The sequence below is a fragment of the Bubalus kerabau genome, chromosome 21, assembly GCF_029407905.1.
Source record: "Bubalus kerabau isolate K-KA32 ecotype Philippines breed swamp buffalo chromosome 21, PCC_UOA_SB_1v2, whole genome shotgun sequence".
Classification (NCBI taxonomy): Eukaryota; Metazoa; Chordata; class Mammalia; order Artiodactyla; family Bovidae; genus Bubalus; species Bubalus kerabau.
The window spans coordinates 47,444,833-47,467,030 of record NC_073644.1 but is presented as its reverse complement, the minus strand read 5'-3'; the positions used below and the strand labels follow the sequence as shown (position 1 = coordinate 47,467,030).

Genomic DNA, 22,198 nt, shown 5'->3' with positions numbered 1-22,198 from the left:
GCACCCACATCGAGCATGATGCTGACCTGCCACTTAGTCAATGGGAGGAATCCAATGGAAGATTGGTAAGTTCAGGAACCTGATGGTGCAAGAAAGAGCCACACACCCAAATAAATCCGTGTCCATCTCTGGCTCACCTGAAAGGGCAAAGATGGAGAAATCACAGATTCCCATTGTAGGCTACATATAGATCCCCTTTAGCTATACTCATGATCCACCATGAGAAGCAGCTCCTTTAAGACAGTTCTCCAGGGATACAGTCTGTAGTGAACAATACTGAAATCCCCTAATTGTTCAGTGCTGTGAACGTGTTTTCATTCATAGCACTGAACAAATAAATAACTGGCTTGGCATGAAAGGCTGCCCACGTTCCTGGGCACATTCACACCTGCAAATGATTACTTCTTATTGGAAGGCATGGTGGCCCACCATGAGGGACAGAACGGCGATCTGTTCATATTCCTTCGTACCCCCTCTTCTCCACTCCCGCTGATCCTCCCCACTGTGAAACTGGCTGAAGCTTGTGAAAGCCGAAGAAGACAATGTGGGAAAAACACAATAAACAAGGTCTAGGAAAAACCACTGAAGCAACCTGCATTTGATACTAATGATGATTATCAAATGGCTTCATGGGCCAGGTACCAAGGTGGGAACTACTTGGACTTTTCAGAGTCAATAAAGGCCTCCATTGTTTCCTCTGGTGAGGTCAGAGGCTGGTGGGAAGGCAAGAGAAGTGAGCCAGGGGACGGAGGGGCAGGCAGGAAAAAAAAACAAACCTAGGACTTTAGAGACAAAGACACACTGCTGGTACAGACGGAGGCCCCTGGCCTTCTTAGGGCAAGATTCAGCGGGACACTGTGGAAGCTAGGAAGGAGCCCTAGAGGTTGTGTCATTGAAACCTGCCCTTAGTGCAGGACTCTGACTGGCTGTCCATGCTCCAACACGCTCCGACAGCAGCCTCAGCTTGCACCAAGGGCTCTCGACTTCACCAGACAGCACATAATTCAGAATCCTCCATGCACTGGGTACAACTGCTAGTCCATGCGGGTGTTTGCATGCTGTGTAAATCAGCACACTTCTTGGGAACCTTTGGCTCCACTGAGCTTCTGCCCTCCCCACTGGCTGCCTCTCCCTTTGGCCACTGGTTCTTCTTGTGGGGGTGGCAGGGGGCAGAGCCTTAATGCTACCTTCCAAGTCATCATCCTGAGAACCAAACAAGTTGAAACCATTTCCACAAAGTAGTCTGGTATGTGCAAATTATAATATGAATTTTTAGCTTACTGTGGATAAAAAATACCTCTTCATTGCCTCCTGGCTTTGATTTCTGTATGTAAGGCAGTCAGGAGCCTGAACCAATGCCTGCAGCCCAGGCTTCAAGAACTTCCCTGCCATATCCCCATGCTGTCTGCCTAGGCAGTCCTTAAGCAGTGACTTTCCAACCAAAGTGACTCATGTCTCAGGAACAAGGAAGGCAGGAGGGGACATCCTGGGATGTCCTGCATTCCAGCGTTTTGAAGGTGGGATGTTTTTCACTTAAAGTTGCAGGAATCAGAAGAATCAAAGGATGGGGCAGAGAAGGGCAAAAAGGAATTATTTATTTTGCCTTTTATTAAAGAGAAAAGAGGTAATGTAACTGAAGGTCAACTGGAAATGCAGATACGAGAGGACTTTTTGCATGCGTAGAATGGATGACTGAGAAGAGGGGGTGACTGTACAAACGCTGGGAGTGAGGCAGGGATGCAAGGAAACACCAGCTGAACCCCATCTGGTCGTCCTTATGACGCTACTTTCAAAGTTTCATTTTGAGTCATGCTTTGAGCTCAGCAGCAATCCTGGTTTGGCAGATAAGTGACCACAAAGATAAAAGATTTTTATCAAAGATAAAAGACCTTTGAATTGACTTTAAATAAATCCCCATACCAATTCTTACTACCAAAAAAAATAATAGCATTAGAGGCATGTTTGATTAGTAGGTGCTTGTGCAAGCATCAGAAATAAGACACTGGTACTGCAACCCGCGTATCACAATTCAACATAGCCATGAGCGGTACAAAAACAGGATCAGCCGAAAGAAACATATGGCTTCTGAGACAGCCCACGCCTCTGAGCACCCAGCACAACTGCAGGGCACTGTGTGGCTAGCCATGCTGGTGCTGAGAGGGTCCTGTGGGTGAGCTGGAAGAGAGACACGCACAACAGGAATTAAAGTGGTGCATGCTGAGTGAGGTGCTGTGCTAAGCATACCAGGCACTTCCATCACCACAAGACACCGGCAAGGAAGTGTTCCTATGACCGCTGGTTTTCACACAGTTAGGTAACAGCTTCGAGGGGTTGAGAGACTTGTTTAATGTCACAGGGGACCAGCTTCTAGTGCGGTTCTCTGTAGAGAACCTGGTCTGGAATCAGGGCCGGCAATCTTTCTAACAGATCCCTTATTTCTTATCTGAACAGTTCAAGGAACAAATGACTCTCCATCCAGAACAGAACACAGTTTTCCTACTTTTACTTTAACAGGTTTATCTTCAAAGGTATGGAGTTCACCGAAGAAGGTTCCTTGTTGAACTCCAAAGTGAAACTAACAACAGCGGGAAAGAGCCAGCAAGGTGCTGTGGACTCCCCGGGAATCCCTCACACAGGAGAAAAGGAAGAAGCACACAAGGAAGAAAGAGGGGAACCAAACGTTCCCAGAATATCCTCATGGAATGCAAGCTCGATAAACCTCCCCACTTTGTAAGCTCAAGTCTGACGTCTGCTCCCATGATTTTAGGCCTTTTGACACTGGGGCAAAAAGGAAATGATCTGATGACAGAACAGTGGGTCCCAAAGAGAGGTCAACAATTTTGTTTATAGTAACTAGTTTTCTTAAAGAGGAAGACTTGCCTCATCTAACAGAATGACTCTTAAAGTTTCCAGTTTTTAGAAGAGAAATAAGGTTTCAGAGGTCAATAGCTGTTTTTTTGTTTTTTTTTAACATGCAAAAAACTGAAATTCAGGAAAGTAAAGCATTCTTATTAAAGCTGTTATTAACAGAGGCAGAGATGGTGCCCAGGCTCCTGTCCCCAAGCCCGGTGTCCTTTCCCAAACACCAACTCCAGATGTTAAATATTACCTGCTGCTTGATACAATTACTTTGTGGAAAAGGTTTTTAGCTATAAAATAACTACAGAGAAACGTATCAGGAAACAAAATTTTCAGGTACTCTGATGAATAAAGAGGAACATGCTGCTTAAAATAAAAAATCGATAGAAAATATAAAATTAAACAAGGCAAATTCAGCTTCTTATGAAGAAATGCTGGCCAAACCTACTCTCCCAGTCAGATTGAGGGTGTTGTAGGGGAGCCCATACACCCTGGAGTTCAAAGCCTCACATTCACAAACACTGAAATAGGGACGGCAAGCCTTCAGTCAAGCAATGCACCTCTAAGTGACCAGAGAAGGTGCTGGGCAAATGATAGTGAGAGAGGGACACCTGAACCCTAAGCGGGGTGGAAGGCTCTCGTGGGTGCTCAGGACCACCCATCAGAGTGCAGGAGGAAGTGGTGCAGTACCAGAGGTCCAGCAGTCTGAGCCACCTTCCATCCCTGCCCAACACACCCTCTAAACTGCTACAACCATAGCGAGTCAAGTGAGAAATGTGCTTCTCACAAGCCTACAGGGAAAATGGAGAGCCGTGGTGCAGCCCTCCTAACTCACAAGTGGATCACTTTCATGCCTCTCTGCCCTAGATCGCTCTCATTACGTTCCCTAGACCTGCAACCCTTCCTTTCTGCAGTTCAAAGTCTGCAGAGCACTCCCATTATTTACAGAATTAAATGCAAACTCATTTACTTATTTGATATTCATCACTCTCTGCAATCTGATGCCAGACTCCCTTCCCATCTACATCACCTAAAAAACTCTTTTTCCTCTTCATACTTTGTGGGTTTGACACAAGGAGGGTGCTATTTGAAGGATGAATAAATGAATTTATAACCTATTAGAATTCCTAAGATAGGGTTATGAGTACTTAGAAGAAAATACAGGTTCTTTCCACACATATATGATGATGTTCTATGTGGGGTTACTGAGAAGGAATCCTGAACATCTTCCTAGGACCATGTCAGACTCTGAGGAATATGAGATTGCTAGAGAAAATCAGTTCTCCTGATGAAGCTGGGTAAAGGTGAACATTAAGTCCAAAAAAACAAAACAGAAGTTGCATTTTGGTCAAAAGCAAATAATAATCCATAAGCAGAATAAAGGAAAAAAATAAGACTTTAACTCATGACACTTTGAAACACTTGGAATTAAAGACAGTGTACCAGCTCATGGTCTTGCCACCCTAACCAGGTGGGAAAGTAGGAGAGAAATGCCCTCAAGCTGGATCCTCACCTTCCAGCAGCCCTTTCCAGTGTGGGCACTTGGGGCCTGGACTCCAGCATTGGCCAAACAGTCTAGGAGAACTGACTTCAAAGGCCAACCCTGCTCCTGCTTATGTGAAGCCACTGAGCCTCAATTTCCTCATCTGTAAATAAATCTCTCTCATCCAACAGGACTGTTATAAGGACTAATAGAGAAAGCAAATACAGATAAAAGAGTTAGCTGAAGGTCTGCCATGTGGCTCAAAAAATTGGAACTGTAACTATGACATGTACAATGTACATTTCCCATCTTTTAAAAAAATCTTCCATTGGGTTATATCATGTGGAAACTATCATCTCTATTTGGCAGATGAGGAAACTGGGGCTTCAGCAAGGTTATACTCCAAATCCAGAATCACAAAGCCTGTTGGTGCTGTTAGCCATGCCACACTTCCAACCTTGGGTCACTGTATAGTCCTTGTCTCAGAACCCCCTCTCCTTTTCATGCCATTGAATCTGGTGAGTGTCCTGACTCCCACAGAAAGTCCTCAGAAAGAGGAGAGCTGCTAAGCTCTGTCCAGCTAAGAGCCTCTTAAAAACCTGTCACTGCTAGAATATTTTAAGTTCACATGTTATACCTGAACTTGCTTCTAGAGATTCATTCTCATATTCTCTATTGTTTTTATTGCACAACCTGGAGGGGAAATAGAAGAAGCTTACAAAATAATTCCACTTACCTGAGTCAGTCTAAGATGTAACAACATGGGTGCTGTGATAAACAGCAAGGTGCATTTATAGGATCCATCTACAACCCAGGATCTGCCCAAAGGACAATTCTGAGGCCCTGAAATTCTGAATTCTCTTCTCAGTCACCACTTCTTACCAAATGCTGCTCTTACACATCACATAAATCAATTCATCATAAATCCTCTACCAGACAGCATCTCAAGTGTCATCCCAAGTTTACTTGGAAGGGAGGTGACCTGTCCACTGGTTAGACAAGTCCATGCATCCTTGAGCCAGTGAAGTGGTATTTTCATGGGTCCCTCCTAACATCCTACTACTGACGTGACCATGTTACCTGAAAATCTATAACAATTCTCCAGTTTGGAAGATTGGGTCTAGGTTTGAAATTCAGAATAAAGCTCTTAAGGATAGCACACACAGCAGCAGCAGAACATGTACAAACAGAAATAGAAGAGAACTAGCTGTGATATGTAAGTAATGCCATAATTATCCTATAGAACTTTCCTTTTACCAAAAAAAAAAAAAAAAAAAAAAAACAATGAAAAAGTAAATCATTTGGGATCCAATATAAGCTGTCTTTGCCTAAGGCTGCCAAACAATGACTTGAACAAAACTGATTGGTCTGCAAAAGTACAACAAACAAAAACAAACAACAACACAAAGCACATAATGATTAACACTCATTTTCCCAGCCTCCAAGTTTGGAGGATAAATTTTTCAAAACAAAATGAGATAAAACAAAATCCTTGTAATCCTAAAACTCCCTGCCCTTCCTCTGAGTCAAGGGTCAACAAGTGTTTCTGGTAAGAACCAGATAGCAGATAGTTTAAGCTCTGAGGGCCATACACTCTCTGTCACAACTACTCAACTCTGCTGTCGAAGTGCAAAAGTAGCCGTAGCCAAAATATAAATAAATAGATGTGGCTCCATTCCAATGAAACTGTATTTAAGGACATTGAAATTTGAATTTCATATAATTTTCCCATGTTACAAAATATTATTCTCTTTTTTATTTTTTCCCAACCATTCTTTGCTTGCAAGCTGTACAAAAATAGGCAGGGGGCTGAATTTTGCCCACAGACTAGTTTACCAACCCTGCTCTAAGTCAGCATATATGATCAGATGACACCCAAGGAGGCATCTCCACTCAATCAAGGACCAGCTCAACAGAGCTGTTTTCTAAGTGCTTAGCAAAAGACCTGACTCCCAGGGATCACTCTATGTACACTTCTTCAATGAGCAACTTGCCTCACAATAAAAGATCCAGAAGACTAGATTTTAGAGTAAGACACTGACCTAATGCTTACAAAATGCCATCCTCATCCTTTTCCCTGTTCCAAATTAATGATCATGTAGTTCCCATTCATACAAATAAATTCTGCATGCTCATTCCACTGAACTTTTCTGTACAAATGGTAGGCAAGGTTTCCACCTCTCCACCTTAGCTCCAGCTTTTGCTTACTCCTTGCTGGAAAAACAACAGGAACTAAAAGAGTAATAAACTTACCATACTAATCCAATATAGATCAGAGAACTTCCTATCATCTAGCAAATGATTAAGACCCAGTACTGATAACTTTATTTGTAAATCTCTGAAACGTATCAGCTCTAGACATAATGTAGAAAGGATACAGAAATAAAATATGAAGCAATTTTCATAGATATTCCCATTACAGAACCAGCATAACACAACATTATTCATTTAATTTCAGCCCTCCCCCTTTTTCTCTCCACCTCCAATTGCTCAGGCTTAGAAATGCACACTTAGTCGGTCACATATTCAAAGAAGCAATTTCATCTCTCTTTCCAATGACGTACACAAAGGGCATCCAACTTTTTGGGTGAGAATCACCAGCCTGAGAATTTCAGATATGAGAGTGGAGGTCCACTGCACATTTCAGCTTTGAAATCATCCCTGTGTCACAAATTCCAGAGTTTTATTCTGGGGCATTCCAATAGACAGATGCCTATATTTGGGAACAGTCTTCTGGCCTTAAGGAAGTAGTACTGATCAGGACAACTTACTCTTTCTAGGATTGTGAATTTTGGTTTGCACACCCTAAACTGTGGGCTGCTGCTCAAATTCTGGCGGTGATGGTGATGAAGGGAAAACAGTTCCCACAGTTTTCAAGACTGCTCTCCCCCACAAAAATCCAACAATACTCTTTGTGCCATCTCAGTGACCAACGACAAAGATATTCATTTTCAAAGCTGAAAAGACTTCAACTCCAAAGCAAAATTTAACTTTCTAAGTGGAGCCTGCTTGCATTTCTTTGCATTTGCTTGCAAAAATCTCAAAAGTTTCCATGTACATATAGATACTCTTTGATTTTATATCAGAGAACCCAGAAAGCATCGCAAAGTTGTAAATGAGGACAGGAGAGGTGAAAGCACTTACCTCTATGCTAGGTAAAAACACACCAATTTCTAAAGATTTTTTTTGTGTTCCAAATGTTAAAGAAGATATCAACTGCCCTGGCTTGCTCAGGGTTGAAGGGGGTCCTGGATACAGGACTTTCTGTTTGAAAACCAGGTTAATCTGGGCAAACTAAAAGTGTTGGCCACCCAGAAAAGTCTTTTCTAGTCCAATTTTTTTTTTTTTTTAACTGCAACAAATCAGCCAATACACCTAGCATGAGGAAAGGCACAGCCCAACTAAAGAAACAACATGATTCTTAGCAGTTTATTGAAAATGACTACACCAAAGCTCAAAAACCACTGGCAACAGAAAAACTAGATTATTTCTGGGCTATAAAGGAGAAAGTTTCATTCATATGGGCCATTTTACCTTCCATCATGCCCAGAGTCCAAATATTAATAAATAAGATGTGAGAGAATTACAAAGACTCTGGTTAACATTCACAACCTAAAACTCCAGAACTCTTGTCAACAAGAGGACTCCTTTCAGAGCTGTTCACAAGACCCAGAGATTCTTGGATAAAAACTTTCTAGACTAGGGCAACCCTCTGCTATCACAGCTGAGTGCCACACCCCTCCCAGGAAAGGAGGTCTCTGTGACCCTCTGCGACACAAAACAAAACCTTAGATCCATACATTCAACCACACTATATCACTAATCACCTAGAGATCTGTTTTCCACACCCACATCGACTTTTATGAGGAAAATGACAACACACTGAGTTCATCCAACACCACCTGAGAAGTCCACAACGTGTTAGACAAAGCCTCAGCAGGCCCCTGTCCCTTCCATTTCTCCAGCGCCAGCTCAGAAGCTCACCACTGGCTCCTGGGAAGATGATCTCTCAGCTAAGAAGAGCCTAAATTTACTATGAAGACTGGGCTTCCTCACTCAAGTAAGCGACTTGTCTATTTTAGAAAGATGTACAGAAATGACTAAAACCAAAAGGGTGTTATAACGGTGCTTGACTGTTCTGAATAACCAAAATTTTCAACTTCCTACTCTTCACTATGAGAATCGATGTAAATATAAAACCAAAAAAAAAAAAACCAAAAGCACCCTCAAAATTCTCTCACAGCTAGCCAGATCTGACCCGGCTGCTACACAGTAAGAACTTCCAGGAATATAATTGTAGTTTTTTTCATTTTGTTTTCAGTCAGTAGAAGCCATAATATTAAACTGGATACTATACCAAGACACAGAAGACATTTTCTGTAGGCCACAAGTGTTCCATCAGAGAAATGAGTAATTTATAAATAAGCAAGTAGCCCCTTAACAGTTGAGGATAAAACGGCAAAAACAAACCGAAACACCTAGTCGACAGGGATCCCTACCTTCTTTTTGGAGTGGCTTCTGTCCTCCTCCTTTGTGGCTTTGCTATTTTTCCCAGCACGGGACACCTTCTGGTCCGACTGCTTGATGGTGATCTTGATCTCAGGCGGGCATATATAGTTCTCCAGATTCTTTGGGGGTTTCTTAGCCCGTTTTGTGGTCTGAATTTTCAGCTTCAGACTCCCCTCTGTGAAATTGGCCTCCTTGATAGAAAACTCCTGTTCTTCCAGGCCATCTCCTGCCACCCATTTTTCACTGTCTGCATTGGAGTTGGAATCCACATCCCGCCCTGAGCCCAGTTCATCCTCCTCCTCTGGCTCCATGCGTTCTCCACCTGCTGGGATTCCCTTCCCAGTCTCCGGAGCAGACAGCAAAGGTTCTCCTGTACAGCTAGGAGTAGTCGAGGGCTTGGCTGAGGAGACTGGCAGGAATTCCGACTCACTCCCCCTTTGCCGGGAGCCACTTAAGACTTCCCTGGACTCCATGACAATCCTCCAGTTGCCAAGAGTTCTCAGGAGGGAGACAGGGAAAAGGGAAAGGTGAGAAGAGACGGCACCCAAAATTCCAAGGAGAAAGTGGTCCGGCTGGGCTCAGGGCCCCAGGGAAGGAGACACCGTGAGGTTGTTCAGAAGAGATCAGATCTGCAACTGAGAAGCAGAGAGATAATTAGCCATGGCAGGCAGGAAAAAATGACCCCCAAAGAGAACTCAAACTAAGTTCCAGAAGTCCCATCCTACTTATCTATGGCATTAGAAAAAGAAAAAAAAAATGATTTGAAAGAAATCAAACCAGAAAGTGCACATCCCCAAATTGTATTATATGGGAGCAGAGGGGGAGACACATGCACAGACACAGTCTTTCACTGAATTGTTACTAATTTTTATGGTTGTGGGTCCAAGAATAAAGAGAGATGAGTCCTCCAGTCCAGTAACAAGCTAGATGCTTATACCAAAGCCACAGCCGGCTGAGTCACCATCAAAGCCAAATATGACGAAAGGAAGTCTAAGTGCTGATACTCGGGTCTGTGGAAATTGCACCTGGCTGGCTTCTTGCACAACTTCCCTCTCACATGTGAAGAACAGTCTGCAAAGCTGAACACAGTCCTGGGCTGCCTGGCCCAAGCTCTCCATCCCCTCAGAAGAAGAGCTTCTGGACTGTTCTTTCTTTATCATCTTTCATTGTGAATTATTTTCATCATGCACGTGTCTTGCCTTTATTTCTTAAAACAAATGCAAAGCTGAGGTGAAGGTTTGTAAAAGGAAAACAAAAAGAGTTCAGTAAGAAATTACTTCTAATGCTGTGATTAATGCAAAACAAATGCTAAATGTGTTTCTGACACAAAAGTTTTTTAATCGCTATCTATCTTTTAGATAAAAATAACCACCCGAGACAGTTTTAATTCCCTTCCTAGCCCTTAAATAAAGTGGTATTATGTCTACATGACAACAAAAAAAGAGAGAGGGAGAGAGGGAGCATTTCACAGGCCTTTGGAAGTGTCAGGAATCCCTGCAAGATTTTTTATTCTCCCTTTCTCTTCACCAAGCTATCCTTCACCCTTATTCACTCCATGTCCCATTATTCCCAACTTTATACTCATCACTTTAAAGCTCAAAAGAAAGCCCAAATGCTCATTTTCAAGAGAAAACTTCAAGCCCTGGGGCTGCCCTGAACTTCAAGACATCATCTCCTTCTACCCCAGCTGTAGATAAGGTTACAACCAAGCCTTCACAATGGCCACTCAGCAGAAGACACTGCAGCATACCCTAGACTGTTAGCTTTGAGCCCATCATTTAAGGACTTGACCAGCAAATGTGCCCACCAGAAATTTACAGAAATGCCCACAAAGACACATTTAGAACAGCCAAGAACTGGAAATCGAGCAGGTACTTCCAACCTCGGGGATCAGTAGATTTTCAGCTGACGCCCTGTGAGGAAGCCAGTCAGCAAGGCAGCAGGGCTTCAACATGGACCCTGCTCCCCAGAGAAGCCCAGGAACATAATCGGCTCCTGGGAACTACTTAGCCCCGCAAGAAGACATGTTTACAGTTGCTTCCACTTGGGGGAAAACCCAATGAATGCAGCACCTCTGCAAAGAAGTGGCTGTTTGGTGAGAGCATCCTCTCCAAAGCTGTCAACACTGAACAGCAACCTGTGTCCCATGCTACAAGAGGGCCAAAGTCCCCACTGAGGAGCAGAGGAGGGCAGTTAGACCAGTTGACCCTTCATGTTTTCTTTACTGGTGAGGTTCCTATTTCATCTAGACTGATCTGCCTACTTGCCCAAAACCTTAGATAATTTTTAAAAAGTCATATTCAAGTCAATATTCATTGAGGCCTCTCTCATTGGTGTCAGATAAACACACTGCTGTTGGAAGCATCAGGATGCCTGAGAACCTGTCCCTGCTTACCGTTACTGCAAAAGCCCAGTAAGTCTGTCTCATTTTGTGCGTTAGATTCATACAAATCGGCAGCCATGCTTCTTATGGCAGCAGTGTTCAGTGGTTTGCTCCCTCTGACAGGGATCTCCAGTGTAGCATTTTAATATCCTGGTACCTACCTACAAAGCATTGGAAAAGGCAATGGCACCCCACTCCAGTACTCTTGCCTGGAAAATCCCATGGATGGAGGAGCCTGGAAGGCTACAGTCCATGGGGTCGCTAAGAGTCGGACACGACTGAGCGACTTCACTTTCACTTTTCACTTTTCACGTTCATGCATTGGAGAAGGAAATGGCAACCCACTCCAGTGTTCTTGCCTGGAGAATCCCAGGGACGGGGGAGCCTGGTGGGCTGCCGTCTATGGGGTTGCACAGAGTCAGACACGACTGAAGTGACTTAGCAGCAGCAGCAGCAACCTACAAAGCATACTTTGGTCAGAGCAAAAGCTGAAGCATATTCTCCATAAAAAGTTCCTAAACTAAATCTATTTGGACCTTTGAACCAGAGTAGGCCAACAGCTATTGCCAATTCTGTGATGAGAGAAAAGAAGGTAAAATCTAAACTTTAGAGGAATAGATAGGAGTACGAGGTAGATGAATTATCAGTATTGAGAAAGTATCTTCCATTTAAATAATGATTCACTGCAGAGTTTCTTGTATTTAGTAGTATAAATCAGTAGCTAATGAATATAGGACACAAAGTTCCAAAACTTAAAACTCAAATAGTAAGAGATCCACAAAAACTGAAAATTCAACATTTTTTCTTTCAGTCCTCAAGTCAAGATCCTAAGAAACGATTAATATACAAGTTTTTTCCTCAAGCAGCTTATATTCTTGAAGAGAGACTTGAAAAACAAAACAGAGAAGATTTTCACCTCCTATAATAAAGGATAGAAACAAAGGGAAGAGAAAGGGTTTTCCTCTTGGGCAAGGTGTAGACAGAGAGGAAACTACACAGGAAGGCCTCAAGAGAGCATTTGACCTTGAGGGCCTTCAGTAAGTAAAATGGGAAGAGGGGAGACATGGAAGACAGGAGGGACAGCATGAGGCAAGACCCAGCCAGGAGTGCACAGGGTTGCGTTCAGGAAAGAGAAAGCCGAGGTTCGACTAGTAAGTGTGGCACAATTGGGAACTGGTGAGAGAAAAAAGGTTACAGCCATATCACGGACACCCTTGGACGGCATGCCGCTAATGAGCTGGATTTTATCTTACGGACAGTGGGAAGCCATTTAAGTAGGTGATGTCAGTAGGCAAGGGGTATTTGCAAAGCTATGCTTTAGAAAGATAAATTAAGAGAACCCGATATTAGAGACAGGGGGACCATCAAGAGGCTTGGCTCAAATCCGATTCTTGTTGCAAGAGGACCAACCCAAGGCAGCGTGAGTATTACCTGATGAACACTAGAGATGAAACCATAATGCAGTTTCAAATAATCCCATGCAGGAACACATCAATTCCAGACTTTCCATACTTGTCTACCCTAAGAATTCAGTCTTACAGCTCACTAGCCATCAAGCTGCATTCCCTATTCAAGTCAAACCAGTCTCCACAGCAGCATTTACACACTCAGAGTTCTTTCCGCCTTGATATTTTTATAGAATCTCTTCTTATATCCTCTCTCAACCATCCAGGCAATGCCTGGCATACAACTGGTGTTTTCCAAATGTTTGTTGTATGCAGGAATGAATGGACAAAGGAACAAGCAGATCCCAAGCCTTCCCACCTTTCAGGGTCATGCCCAAGTCTTCACTTCTCCATGACAACATATTGCAAACTCTGAACCACAGCACTCACTCCCTGGCCTGACTGAACACTGCTTGCAGCTGCAGAGCTTGCCACTAAATACTAGTCATACGTGGTCTCCTCATTGTTTCCAGGATACAAATCTTATTTTCCTTTCTTGATTGCAACTCAGGCTCAGGCTGAGGTCGATGATGGCTATACAACACTTACATTAGCTTCAGCACCCAATGCAGGATGGGGCACAGGGAGGACTTCCTGAAGTTCTCTCTGAATGAAAATGAATTAGCCCCTGACAGCTCATCAAAGTCCTGTGGTTCAAACGACTCCAACTGCAGATCCACCCAGGCAGGCGGCCCCTGCACAGTTCGCTGTCTATGCCCCTCAGGGCCACATGCAAGAGAGACACTTTCAAAAGTAAAGAGCAAAGACATAAACCTTCTGTTTACTACACCAACACACAAAGCCGCTGTTCTCCTTTGGCCTTCTCCCAGCACGTAGCTGTCACCCCAGATTCACAGGTCCAGTTTTTTTGGTGCATCCGGGAAAACACTGGGAGTCCTCTTGTGGCACCACCAGCCAACGTACCCCATGAGCACACGCACACGCTCACGCACACACTCAGACGAAAGTGAAAACAAAAGCAAGGTGAAAACCGTTCGCCTTGTCACATTCCAGCAGCCAGTGGCTCCCCCAGAGTGGGCAGCGCACAAAGGATACTTTGTGCTGGCTCAGGCCTCCAGGCCAACAACAGTTAACCCGTCTGTGGCTGATTGCAGGACCTGAGGTGAGAGAAGCACTATAGGTACAATAACATGCGCTTAGGAAATGAGCGCTCAGCAGGTCCTGGGGGAATAGAGGGGCGCAGGGAGGGATGTGCTGGGGAAAATACTGAGAAAGCAATCCAGAGACTGGGCCTGCCTTTCCCCAACAGTGAGGTGCTGAGTCCCTTACTTCGTACTTATCTCAGCAATGAATGCAACAAGACCAAGGTCTCTTCCATACTCTAGACTGTGTAATTACACCCAGCACGGTCATAGGCCTATGAGACACTCCAAAGTGGGTACTGTGAGCCTACAGAATTATTTGTCCGAGGGCCAAGGGGAATCTTGCTTGGCTCTACGTGCTTCACGACCCAGATGTGTTCCAGGGAGTAAGTACATCCTCTCTTCTCCATGATCTGTAAAATGGAAGAATTTTTCCTAGTCTAGAACACATTCTCCACCTGCAGCCTTGAGGGAACTCTTACTAATCCCGGAACTTGGTGTAAATGCCAATTCTCAAGCCCCACCCATGGCTGCAGGGATAGACCCAGCACTCTGGCTGGTACCAAGCCCTCTAGGAAGTTCTAATGGGCTTAGACTTTGCCTGTTCTATGTGCTTACCCCTACCAACTGACTTTACCAAAAAGCACTACTACTTTATATTTAAAGGGAATTCTCGCTTACCGTTCATCAGTGGCATTTTATTCATCTATGCAATCCCAACACCTAGAACAGTGCCCAGTGAATAATGGGCACTTGAGAAATGTTGGTTGATTGAATTAATAAATACACAAATCTCCTCGTGCTGGGCTTCCCAGGATTATCTACCTCTCCCATCTGCTTTGCTTCCAGGGCACATTCAGACCATCATCACGCTGACCAGTGCTTTCCAAAGTGTCAGCCTGGTGGAACTGATACAGCCCTTCGCTTATATACTGCTACTGCTGCTGCTAAGTCACTTCAGTTGTGTCCGACTCTGTGCAACCCCATAGACGGCAGCCCACTAGGCTCCGCCGTCCCTGGGATTCTCCAGGCAAGAACACAGGAATGGGTTGCCATTTCCTTCTCCAATGCATGAAAGTGAAAAGTGAAAGTGAAGTCGCTCAGTCGTGTCCGACTCCTAGCGACCCCATGGACTGTAGCCCACCAGGCTCCTCCATCCATGGGATTTTCCAGGCAAGAGTACTAGAGTGGGGTGCCAGGGCCTTCTCCATCACTTATATAACAGGAGTCAAAAGATGTGGACTCTGGACCTAGTTCTGACACCTAGGATCCCTCATAAGACTCTTTTAGCCTCACTGTCTCATCAATAAAATGGGGGGAAAGATGACTTCCTGATCTTCCTCATTATAGTTTTTTATCTTTTTTTCTAATGGAACTACATGCTTCTTATAAGTTTTTTAAATAACACATACAACTCATAAGGTCTTAAAGGCAAACAATGACAAATATCGGAAGAGTCTGCTGCCTCATTCCTGACCTTTCCCAAACTCCCCCAGAGCTCCACATCCTCACCCCTACCTCAGCTCCTTATTCTGCAAATTCCATAAAGCTGGACATGTCTTTCATCTTTACATTGTGGAAGACAGTAGGCTGCCCATATAATCCTCAGGCCAGAACTTTTTCCCCTCAAAACTCTGTAGAATGTCTTCTAGAACTTAAAGTAAAAGAAGAGAAAATGGAAGCCAGTCTGGTTTTGTTTCCTTTCTAGACAATGAGTTTTATGCTTTTCTAATTGAAATTTTGTTTATTATAATACAATTTTATTAATGACAAAATGAGGAATGTGGATCTTACTTATTTTTCCTGGAACAGAGTGAGACTTTTGGATCTGAAGTGCAGGTTATTTCTAATTCAGAATCATTCCCTTCAATTATTCCTTTAGCTATTTCTTCTATTCAGTGGTTCTGTCTTTTCTTTTACCTCAGTTTAGAACTCTACTCTCTGTTCTCCATTTCTCTCATTTTCTCTCTCACTGTTTTTATTTCTTTATTTTGCATCAGGCGAGAGCCTTCCCTAATCTAAGGTCCATAACACCAATTTAATTTTGTCTTTCATCCTCCCTTTGCAGATTGACCTCACTGTGGATGTTTAATTTTGCATTACACATTTTGCATCCCTGTGATCTTTCTTACTTTATCCATCCTTCTTTCTGCTAATTCTGATGCTTTTTCATCTCATAATGCTCTCTCTTTGCTACTTTATGGTCCTTCCCCCCGACCTGCCCCGGGAGGCCAGGGGCAGGGCATTGGGGGGTGGGGGGTGGTCATGATTCTTCCTATTGCAGATGTCTGGTAGCAATCTAAAATTCCTATTTTGCTACTGTTGTAAATAATATCATAATACTATTCTTTCTTCCTTGTTCTGAGTGCTAGGGCTGGTGCTCAGCCACTCAGTCATACCCAGCTCTCTGTGACCACATGGACTGTAGCCCTCCAGGCACCTCTGCCCATGGAATTTTTCAGACAAGAATACCGCAGTGGGTTGTCATTTCCTCCTTCAGGGGATCTTCCCAACCCAGGAATCGAACCTGCATCTCCTTCCTTGACAGGCGGATTCTTTACCACTGACCTACCTGGGAAGCCCTTGTTCTGAGTGTTTCATCCCTAAGGTCTTGTGTTTTATTCTTTCTCTTTGCTCACTCTCTAATGAAGAAAAAGCCATGCAAGGCAGCCTTGGTCTACAAAGAAAGTACTAGACAGCTTTTTGACTCCACCTTCTATTCAGCTTGAAGTCAATCAAGTCCTCCTCTCAGAGCTATGGCTGTTATCAGTGATCTGGTCACCTCAGTTCCTCACAAACAGTGGTGTGCTAGGGCTCATTAGAGCCCATCCACGTGAGTTCTTCCCAACTCCACCTTCAATAGTGTCAAGTTGATAGCTTGAAAATCAGCTATGGTGGGAGTGTTTATACTACAAGAACAGCAAACTTAACAAATCAGGGCTTAAAAAAAAAAAAAAAAAATCTGGAGAACAAAGCGTTAAGCATTTACACCACTGATAGCAAACATCTACATACTACTGTTTGCAGATTCTTCCGTCAGTTTCTGTACAACTCCGAATAGCTGAAATGCACAATGTGCACTGTCCCAGAGAATCTTTAGGTCTTCCTCAGAACTTTCCTTGAGGAAATGTCTCTGCCCAGAAGTCAAAATCTCCTCCCAAACCTCCTCGTCCAGTCTTGCCTATGTTCTCTGAAAGCTGTAGACTTTGAGAATATGTATAATGATATCAGGGAAGAGACAGTCTTTGGTCATTTTATTAAAGTTGTCCATGCGGAAGATCTGATGACGGCCTAGTTTTCTTGTTGACAGAAATTGTAAGTTTCTGATCTCAGAGGGACAAACTGTGTAAAAGGATGGAGTGTGAGCCTCTGCAGCTTCAGATAGGGAAGCAACTGTATTTTCAACTGAGGCTCGTCGGCATATGTAAGAATCCCTTTTCAAATTCCAGCAAGAGATGGATCATCTGTCTGACTTCTGCATTGGAGTGGTTGAGCGTTCATCTTTCTACGTGTCTTCTAAGGTATTTAGGTGGAGAGTCAGAAGTGGCCCTTTCCTCTTGAGGGACTTTACATGTGTCTGGGATCCTCTTTGGAGAAGGCAATGGCAACCCACTCCAGTACTCTTGCCTGGAAAATCCCATGGATGGAGGAGCCTGGTGGGCTGCAGTCCATGGGGTCGCTAAGAGTCGGGGACAACTGAGCGACTTCACTTTCACTTTTCACTTTCGTGCATTGGAGAATGAAATGGCAAACCACTCCAGCATTTTTGTCTGGAGAATCCCAGGGAGAGAGGAGCCTAGTAGGCTGCCGTCTATGGGGTCGCACAGAGTCGGACACGACTGAAGCGACTTAGCAGCAGGGATCCTCTTTTGTCCCCTTGAGTTAATGCCTTTTCATTATTCAGGCCCTGGTCTGAAAGTCTACCTGCTACAGAAGCACAGAGTAAAAGCTCCATAAACACCGATAAAGTGATCAAGCAATCCAACCCATGTTGTTGTTGTTTAGCCACTAAGTCATGTTTGACTCTTTTCTGACCCCACGGACTACAGTCCACGAGGCTCCTCTGCCCATGGGATTTCCCAGGCAAAAATACTGGAGTGGGCTGCCATAGTCTTCTCCAGGGGATCTCCCCAACCCAGGGATTGAACCCACGTCTCCTGCCTTGGCCTTCCCTGAGCCACTAGGGAAACAATCCAACCTTTGCCAGCTTCAGTCAGTGAGGGCAAAGGCAGCTCTGCACACAGCTCTCTGACCCTGCAAACACAGCAGTGGTCTCCAGCAGAGAATGAAGATCAGACTCAGTGACTTTATTATGTTACATGGACTTCCCTGGTGGCTCAGTGGTAAAGAATCTGCCTGCAAAACAGGAGCCACAGGAGACACAGATTCGATCCCTGGGTCAGGAAGATCCCCTGGAGGGGAGCATGGAAACCTACTCCAGTATTCTTGCCTGGAGAATCCCACAGACAGAGAAGCCTGGTGGGCTACAGTCCATAGGGTCACAAAGAGTTGGACACAACTGAAGTGACTTAGCATGGAACCACACACACCTATATGGTACATTCCTGACCACAGATCACCTTCTCCAAGCAGCACTGTCTGAGTACTCCATCCAGCACACTGCAGAGCACCATGTCCTGAGGTACAGCTTCGTCCAGATCCCATTGACTTGCATAACTTCATATAATTCCCTAATTCTTCTGGCTGGCCTGTCCTTTCTTCACCACCTGGTTATCTCTAAGCCATTCTTCAATAATTGGGTCAAGTTTCACCTCCTTCATAAAGACTACTTGGGCCTTCCTTTTCTCCTACTTTTCTCTGTGTGTACAAATGTACACACACATATATACACAGTCACACTCACAGATGGTCTTACTCTCACTTTCCTGGGCATTCTGCTATCAAAGCATTTGGCAAACTGTATTGCAATGTTCCCTTATTTATCTCTCCCACCAGACCAAGGACTCCATAAGGAAGGGGCTGGGTTTTAAGTGGGTCTCTACCATATACCAGAGAATAGTGAATACACTCAGTAAGTGTCCCACAGCAAGTGTCTAAACGATGTTTCCTCTTGAAAAGAGGAATGGAAGTAGCACTGATTTGAGGTCATGGGTTTAGATTAGTTAACCTCTCTTTTCCAGTGCACAACTGTGTTCTCAGGAATTAAACTGTTTGCTTCATTTGGAAACTTGGTAATAATCCTACCTCAAGGGTTGTTTTAAGAAGTAACTGAAGATCAAAACAAGATAATTATGAAAGATCGTGTTGGGATCACCTTAGTGGGTATTCAAAACTTTAAGTGAATTTGATTTACTCCCACAGTCTGTGTCACCCACACTGGTATTAGGCCAAATGTTGCCTTTTCCTCCCAGATTCCAAGTAAAGCCTGAGGTTTTGGAGTTGGAGACCAACCTCCTCCACCTCCCTTTACAATGGGAAGCACATACAAGTAGTTTAATTTGTATCCACTAACTTGAGTGTTTTGAAGTTGTTTGACTATTGCTTTCTTCTTGTACTTAGTTTGTCCTGTGGAGGAAATAAGACTTAATTCAACCACAAATTCCAGATTCAATTCTGCACTCTGCCATCTGGAGCTAAGTTCAGTTCAGTTCAGTCGCTCAGTCGTGTCCGATTCTTTGTGACCCCATGAATTGCAGCACACCAGGCCTCCCTAGGTAGACTTAGGCAAGTTCTTTTTTTCTCCCAGGGTCTCGTCATCCACATCTGCAGAATGGGGAGGTGATGGGGTGAACTCTGTTGTCCCTTCACCTCTAACCTTCTCAGGTGCTGAGCCTTCTCTCTTCAACTTGACAACCAAAAGCCTTTCAAAGACAGAGCTGGTACCCCACACCTCTTCATAGGTTTTACTGGCTCTGCAGCTCTGCTTGGTTATTCAGTTCAGTTCAGTTCAGTTGTTCAGTCGTGTCCAACTCTTTGTGACCCCTGTGGACTGCAGCATGCCAGGCCTCCCTGTCCATCACCAACTCCCAGAGCTTACCCAAACTCATGTCCATTGAGTTAGTGATGCCATCCAACCATCTCATCCTGTGTCGTCCCCTTCTCCTCCTGCCCCCAATCCCTCCCAGCATCAGAGTCTTTTCCAATGAGTCAACTCTTCGCATGAGGTGGCCAAAGTATTGGAGTTTCAGCTTCAGTATGGATCCTTCCAATGAACACCCAGGACTGATCTCCTTTAGGATGGACTGATTGGGTCTCCTTGCAGCCCAAAGGACTCCCAAGAGTCTTCTCCAATACCACAATTCAAAAGCATCAATTCTTTGGCGCTCAGCTTTCTTTATAGTCCAAATCTCACATCCATACATGACTACTGGAAAACCCGTAGCCTTGACTAGATGGACCTTTGTTGGTTGAACCTAACACAAAACTAAGAATTGGTCTCTGTGCTCAGGGATCTCCATGACAGGGAGAGGCAGAATCAAACTTCCGAGGCCTGAGGCCAAATGGGTACTGTTAATCAACAGTTCCAGTTCTAGCTGCAAAAATAGTGCTTCCTCTGGGAACCAATAACACAATGCAATGGTAGAATCCTTGGGTACTGGACCCCGAGGGAAAAGTCTCAACAGCATTGCCTGGGCCAATCCTCCAGTTTAGAGGTGGAGCTCTGGTTTTGGTGTACCACCCATTCTCTGCATTTCTCCATGCAATCAAGAAAAGCACACACTTGTAGTGGGAGAAAGGGTTGAGCATAATAAATGGTCTCCACAGGCATTATCTATTTAATCTAGACAACAGCCCTGTGATGCAAAAGACACACCCTCATACTAAAGATGTGGAAATGTAAATACAAATGTCTAGAGAGGCAATTTGCTCTGCACACACTACCTGTGCCAGATCCACAATCAAATTCAGGCTTGTATGATTCCAAAGTCTGTGCTTTTACTTTCAGATCATGATGTCTCTAAAACGAAGTGATGCCAGCTTTTGGCCAAATGCTCCTAGCTACTTTTATACATGAGTGAAAGTTGTCCAGTCGTGTCCAACTCTTTGCAACCCCATGGACCATACCACAGTCTATGGAATTCTCCAGGCCAAAATACTGGAGTGGGTAGCCTTTCCCTTCTCCAGAGGATCTTCCCAACTCAGGGATCGAACCCAGGTCTCCTGCACTGCAGGCGGATTCTTTACCAGCTGAGCCACAAGGTAAGCCCACTTTTATACACAGGAGCTCTAAAACCAGTTTGCCATTTGACTTGCCACATCACTTACATTCTCTGGGCATCAGTTTTCTCATCGGCCTCCTAATCTCTTCACCAACTTCTACAAGGAAAAGAAAAAAATAACATACACAGAATAGCACCTAAATAGGTTAAATACGTAGGGTTCACCTGTAAGAAGTAACTGTGATCATAATATCTTTTGTTTAAGTGTATTAAAGAAGACACCCACATAGTAAAGAAAATGATCCTAACTTTGAACAAGGAAATAGTATATAATAAGTGTTAAGTTTATTTGTTGATTTAAACCTGAGATTTACCCATTTTACAGATAAGAAAATGGAAGTAGAGATATTTGTTGAAATCACATAGGTAGTTCTGTCTGACCCCAACTGTCATTTGCTTTCCATTGAACCATAATACCCCCAAGTCTTGAAATATCCAGCATTAGTAGTCACTTAAACTGATCCTCCACCATACCACATGTAAACTGGGGATGAAAATGGTAGAGTTACCTGAGGGCAATGCAGCTAAACTGAATAATTGAACAGATAATAACTTCCCTAGTCTTTCTTTCAAGGCCCCTTAATTTTGACCTCACTACCTGTTCAGTCTTAATTCAAATTCCTTGACTTCTCAACCATCTAATTCAAAACTGCTTTGCTCGTTGTCATTAGAACGTAAAGTGTAATCTGACACTTAGACGTTTGTGCTTCTGCCACAAAGGAGATGCTAGGCATACCAGAGAGTTAACAAATACTGGCTCCATTTCCTGTCCTTTATGATATTTCTCCTTCGGCTATCCTGAACTGACATTTAAATATTGCATTGTTACTGAAATTTGAACATGTCTCTCTCCAATTACGTTTTAAACTCCTGGAAATGAGCACCCATGTCACAGAGCTTTTTTGTTCCTCCAAGTGGCTGATTCCATTCCAAATGCTTATACATAGTTTTATTTTTTTTTGTCCTAAAGATGCCTCTTTTGAACTCCACACTGAAGAACTGGTGGCTAACAGGACTAGTAGTGGGCAGGACAGTCAGATGCCAGGATCTTCTTGTGTGTGGCATGTGTGGAATTCCTCCAACTGGCACATACCTCTGCTCCTCACACCTACCCTCCTCACATTCTGAAAACTCCAGTCATGGCTCCCATCTCAGCACAGGAGACACAGCCTTGACCCGTTCCCCACAGCACCCCACCCCATCTGTTCTGCTGACTGACACTCCACAGAGCCCTA

At 44.0% G+C, this 22,198-nt stretch overlaps 1 protein-coding gene across 3 annotated transcripts in view; it reads right to left on the bottom strand.

The window, feature by feature from the left end:
* The window catches only part of SETBP1 (SET binding protein 1), a 408,011-nt gene that overhangs the window by 375,685 nt on the left and 10,128 nt on the right, over nucleotides 1–22,198 (bottom strand). For 2 of the 3 annotated variants that reach the window (XM_055559771.1, XM_055559773.1), the window contains exon 2: nucleotides 8,842–9,486. In XM_055559771.1, coding sequence (XP_055415746.1) covers nucleotides 8,842–9,324 — 483 coding nt within the window. In that variant the 5' untranslated portion in view covers nucleotides 9,325–9,486. Of the gene's footprint in view, nucleotides 1–8,841; nucleotides 9,487–21,009; nucleotides 21,482–22,198 lie in introns of those variants that run through there. The other variant, XM_055559772.1, reaches the window with a different exon arrangement.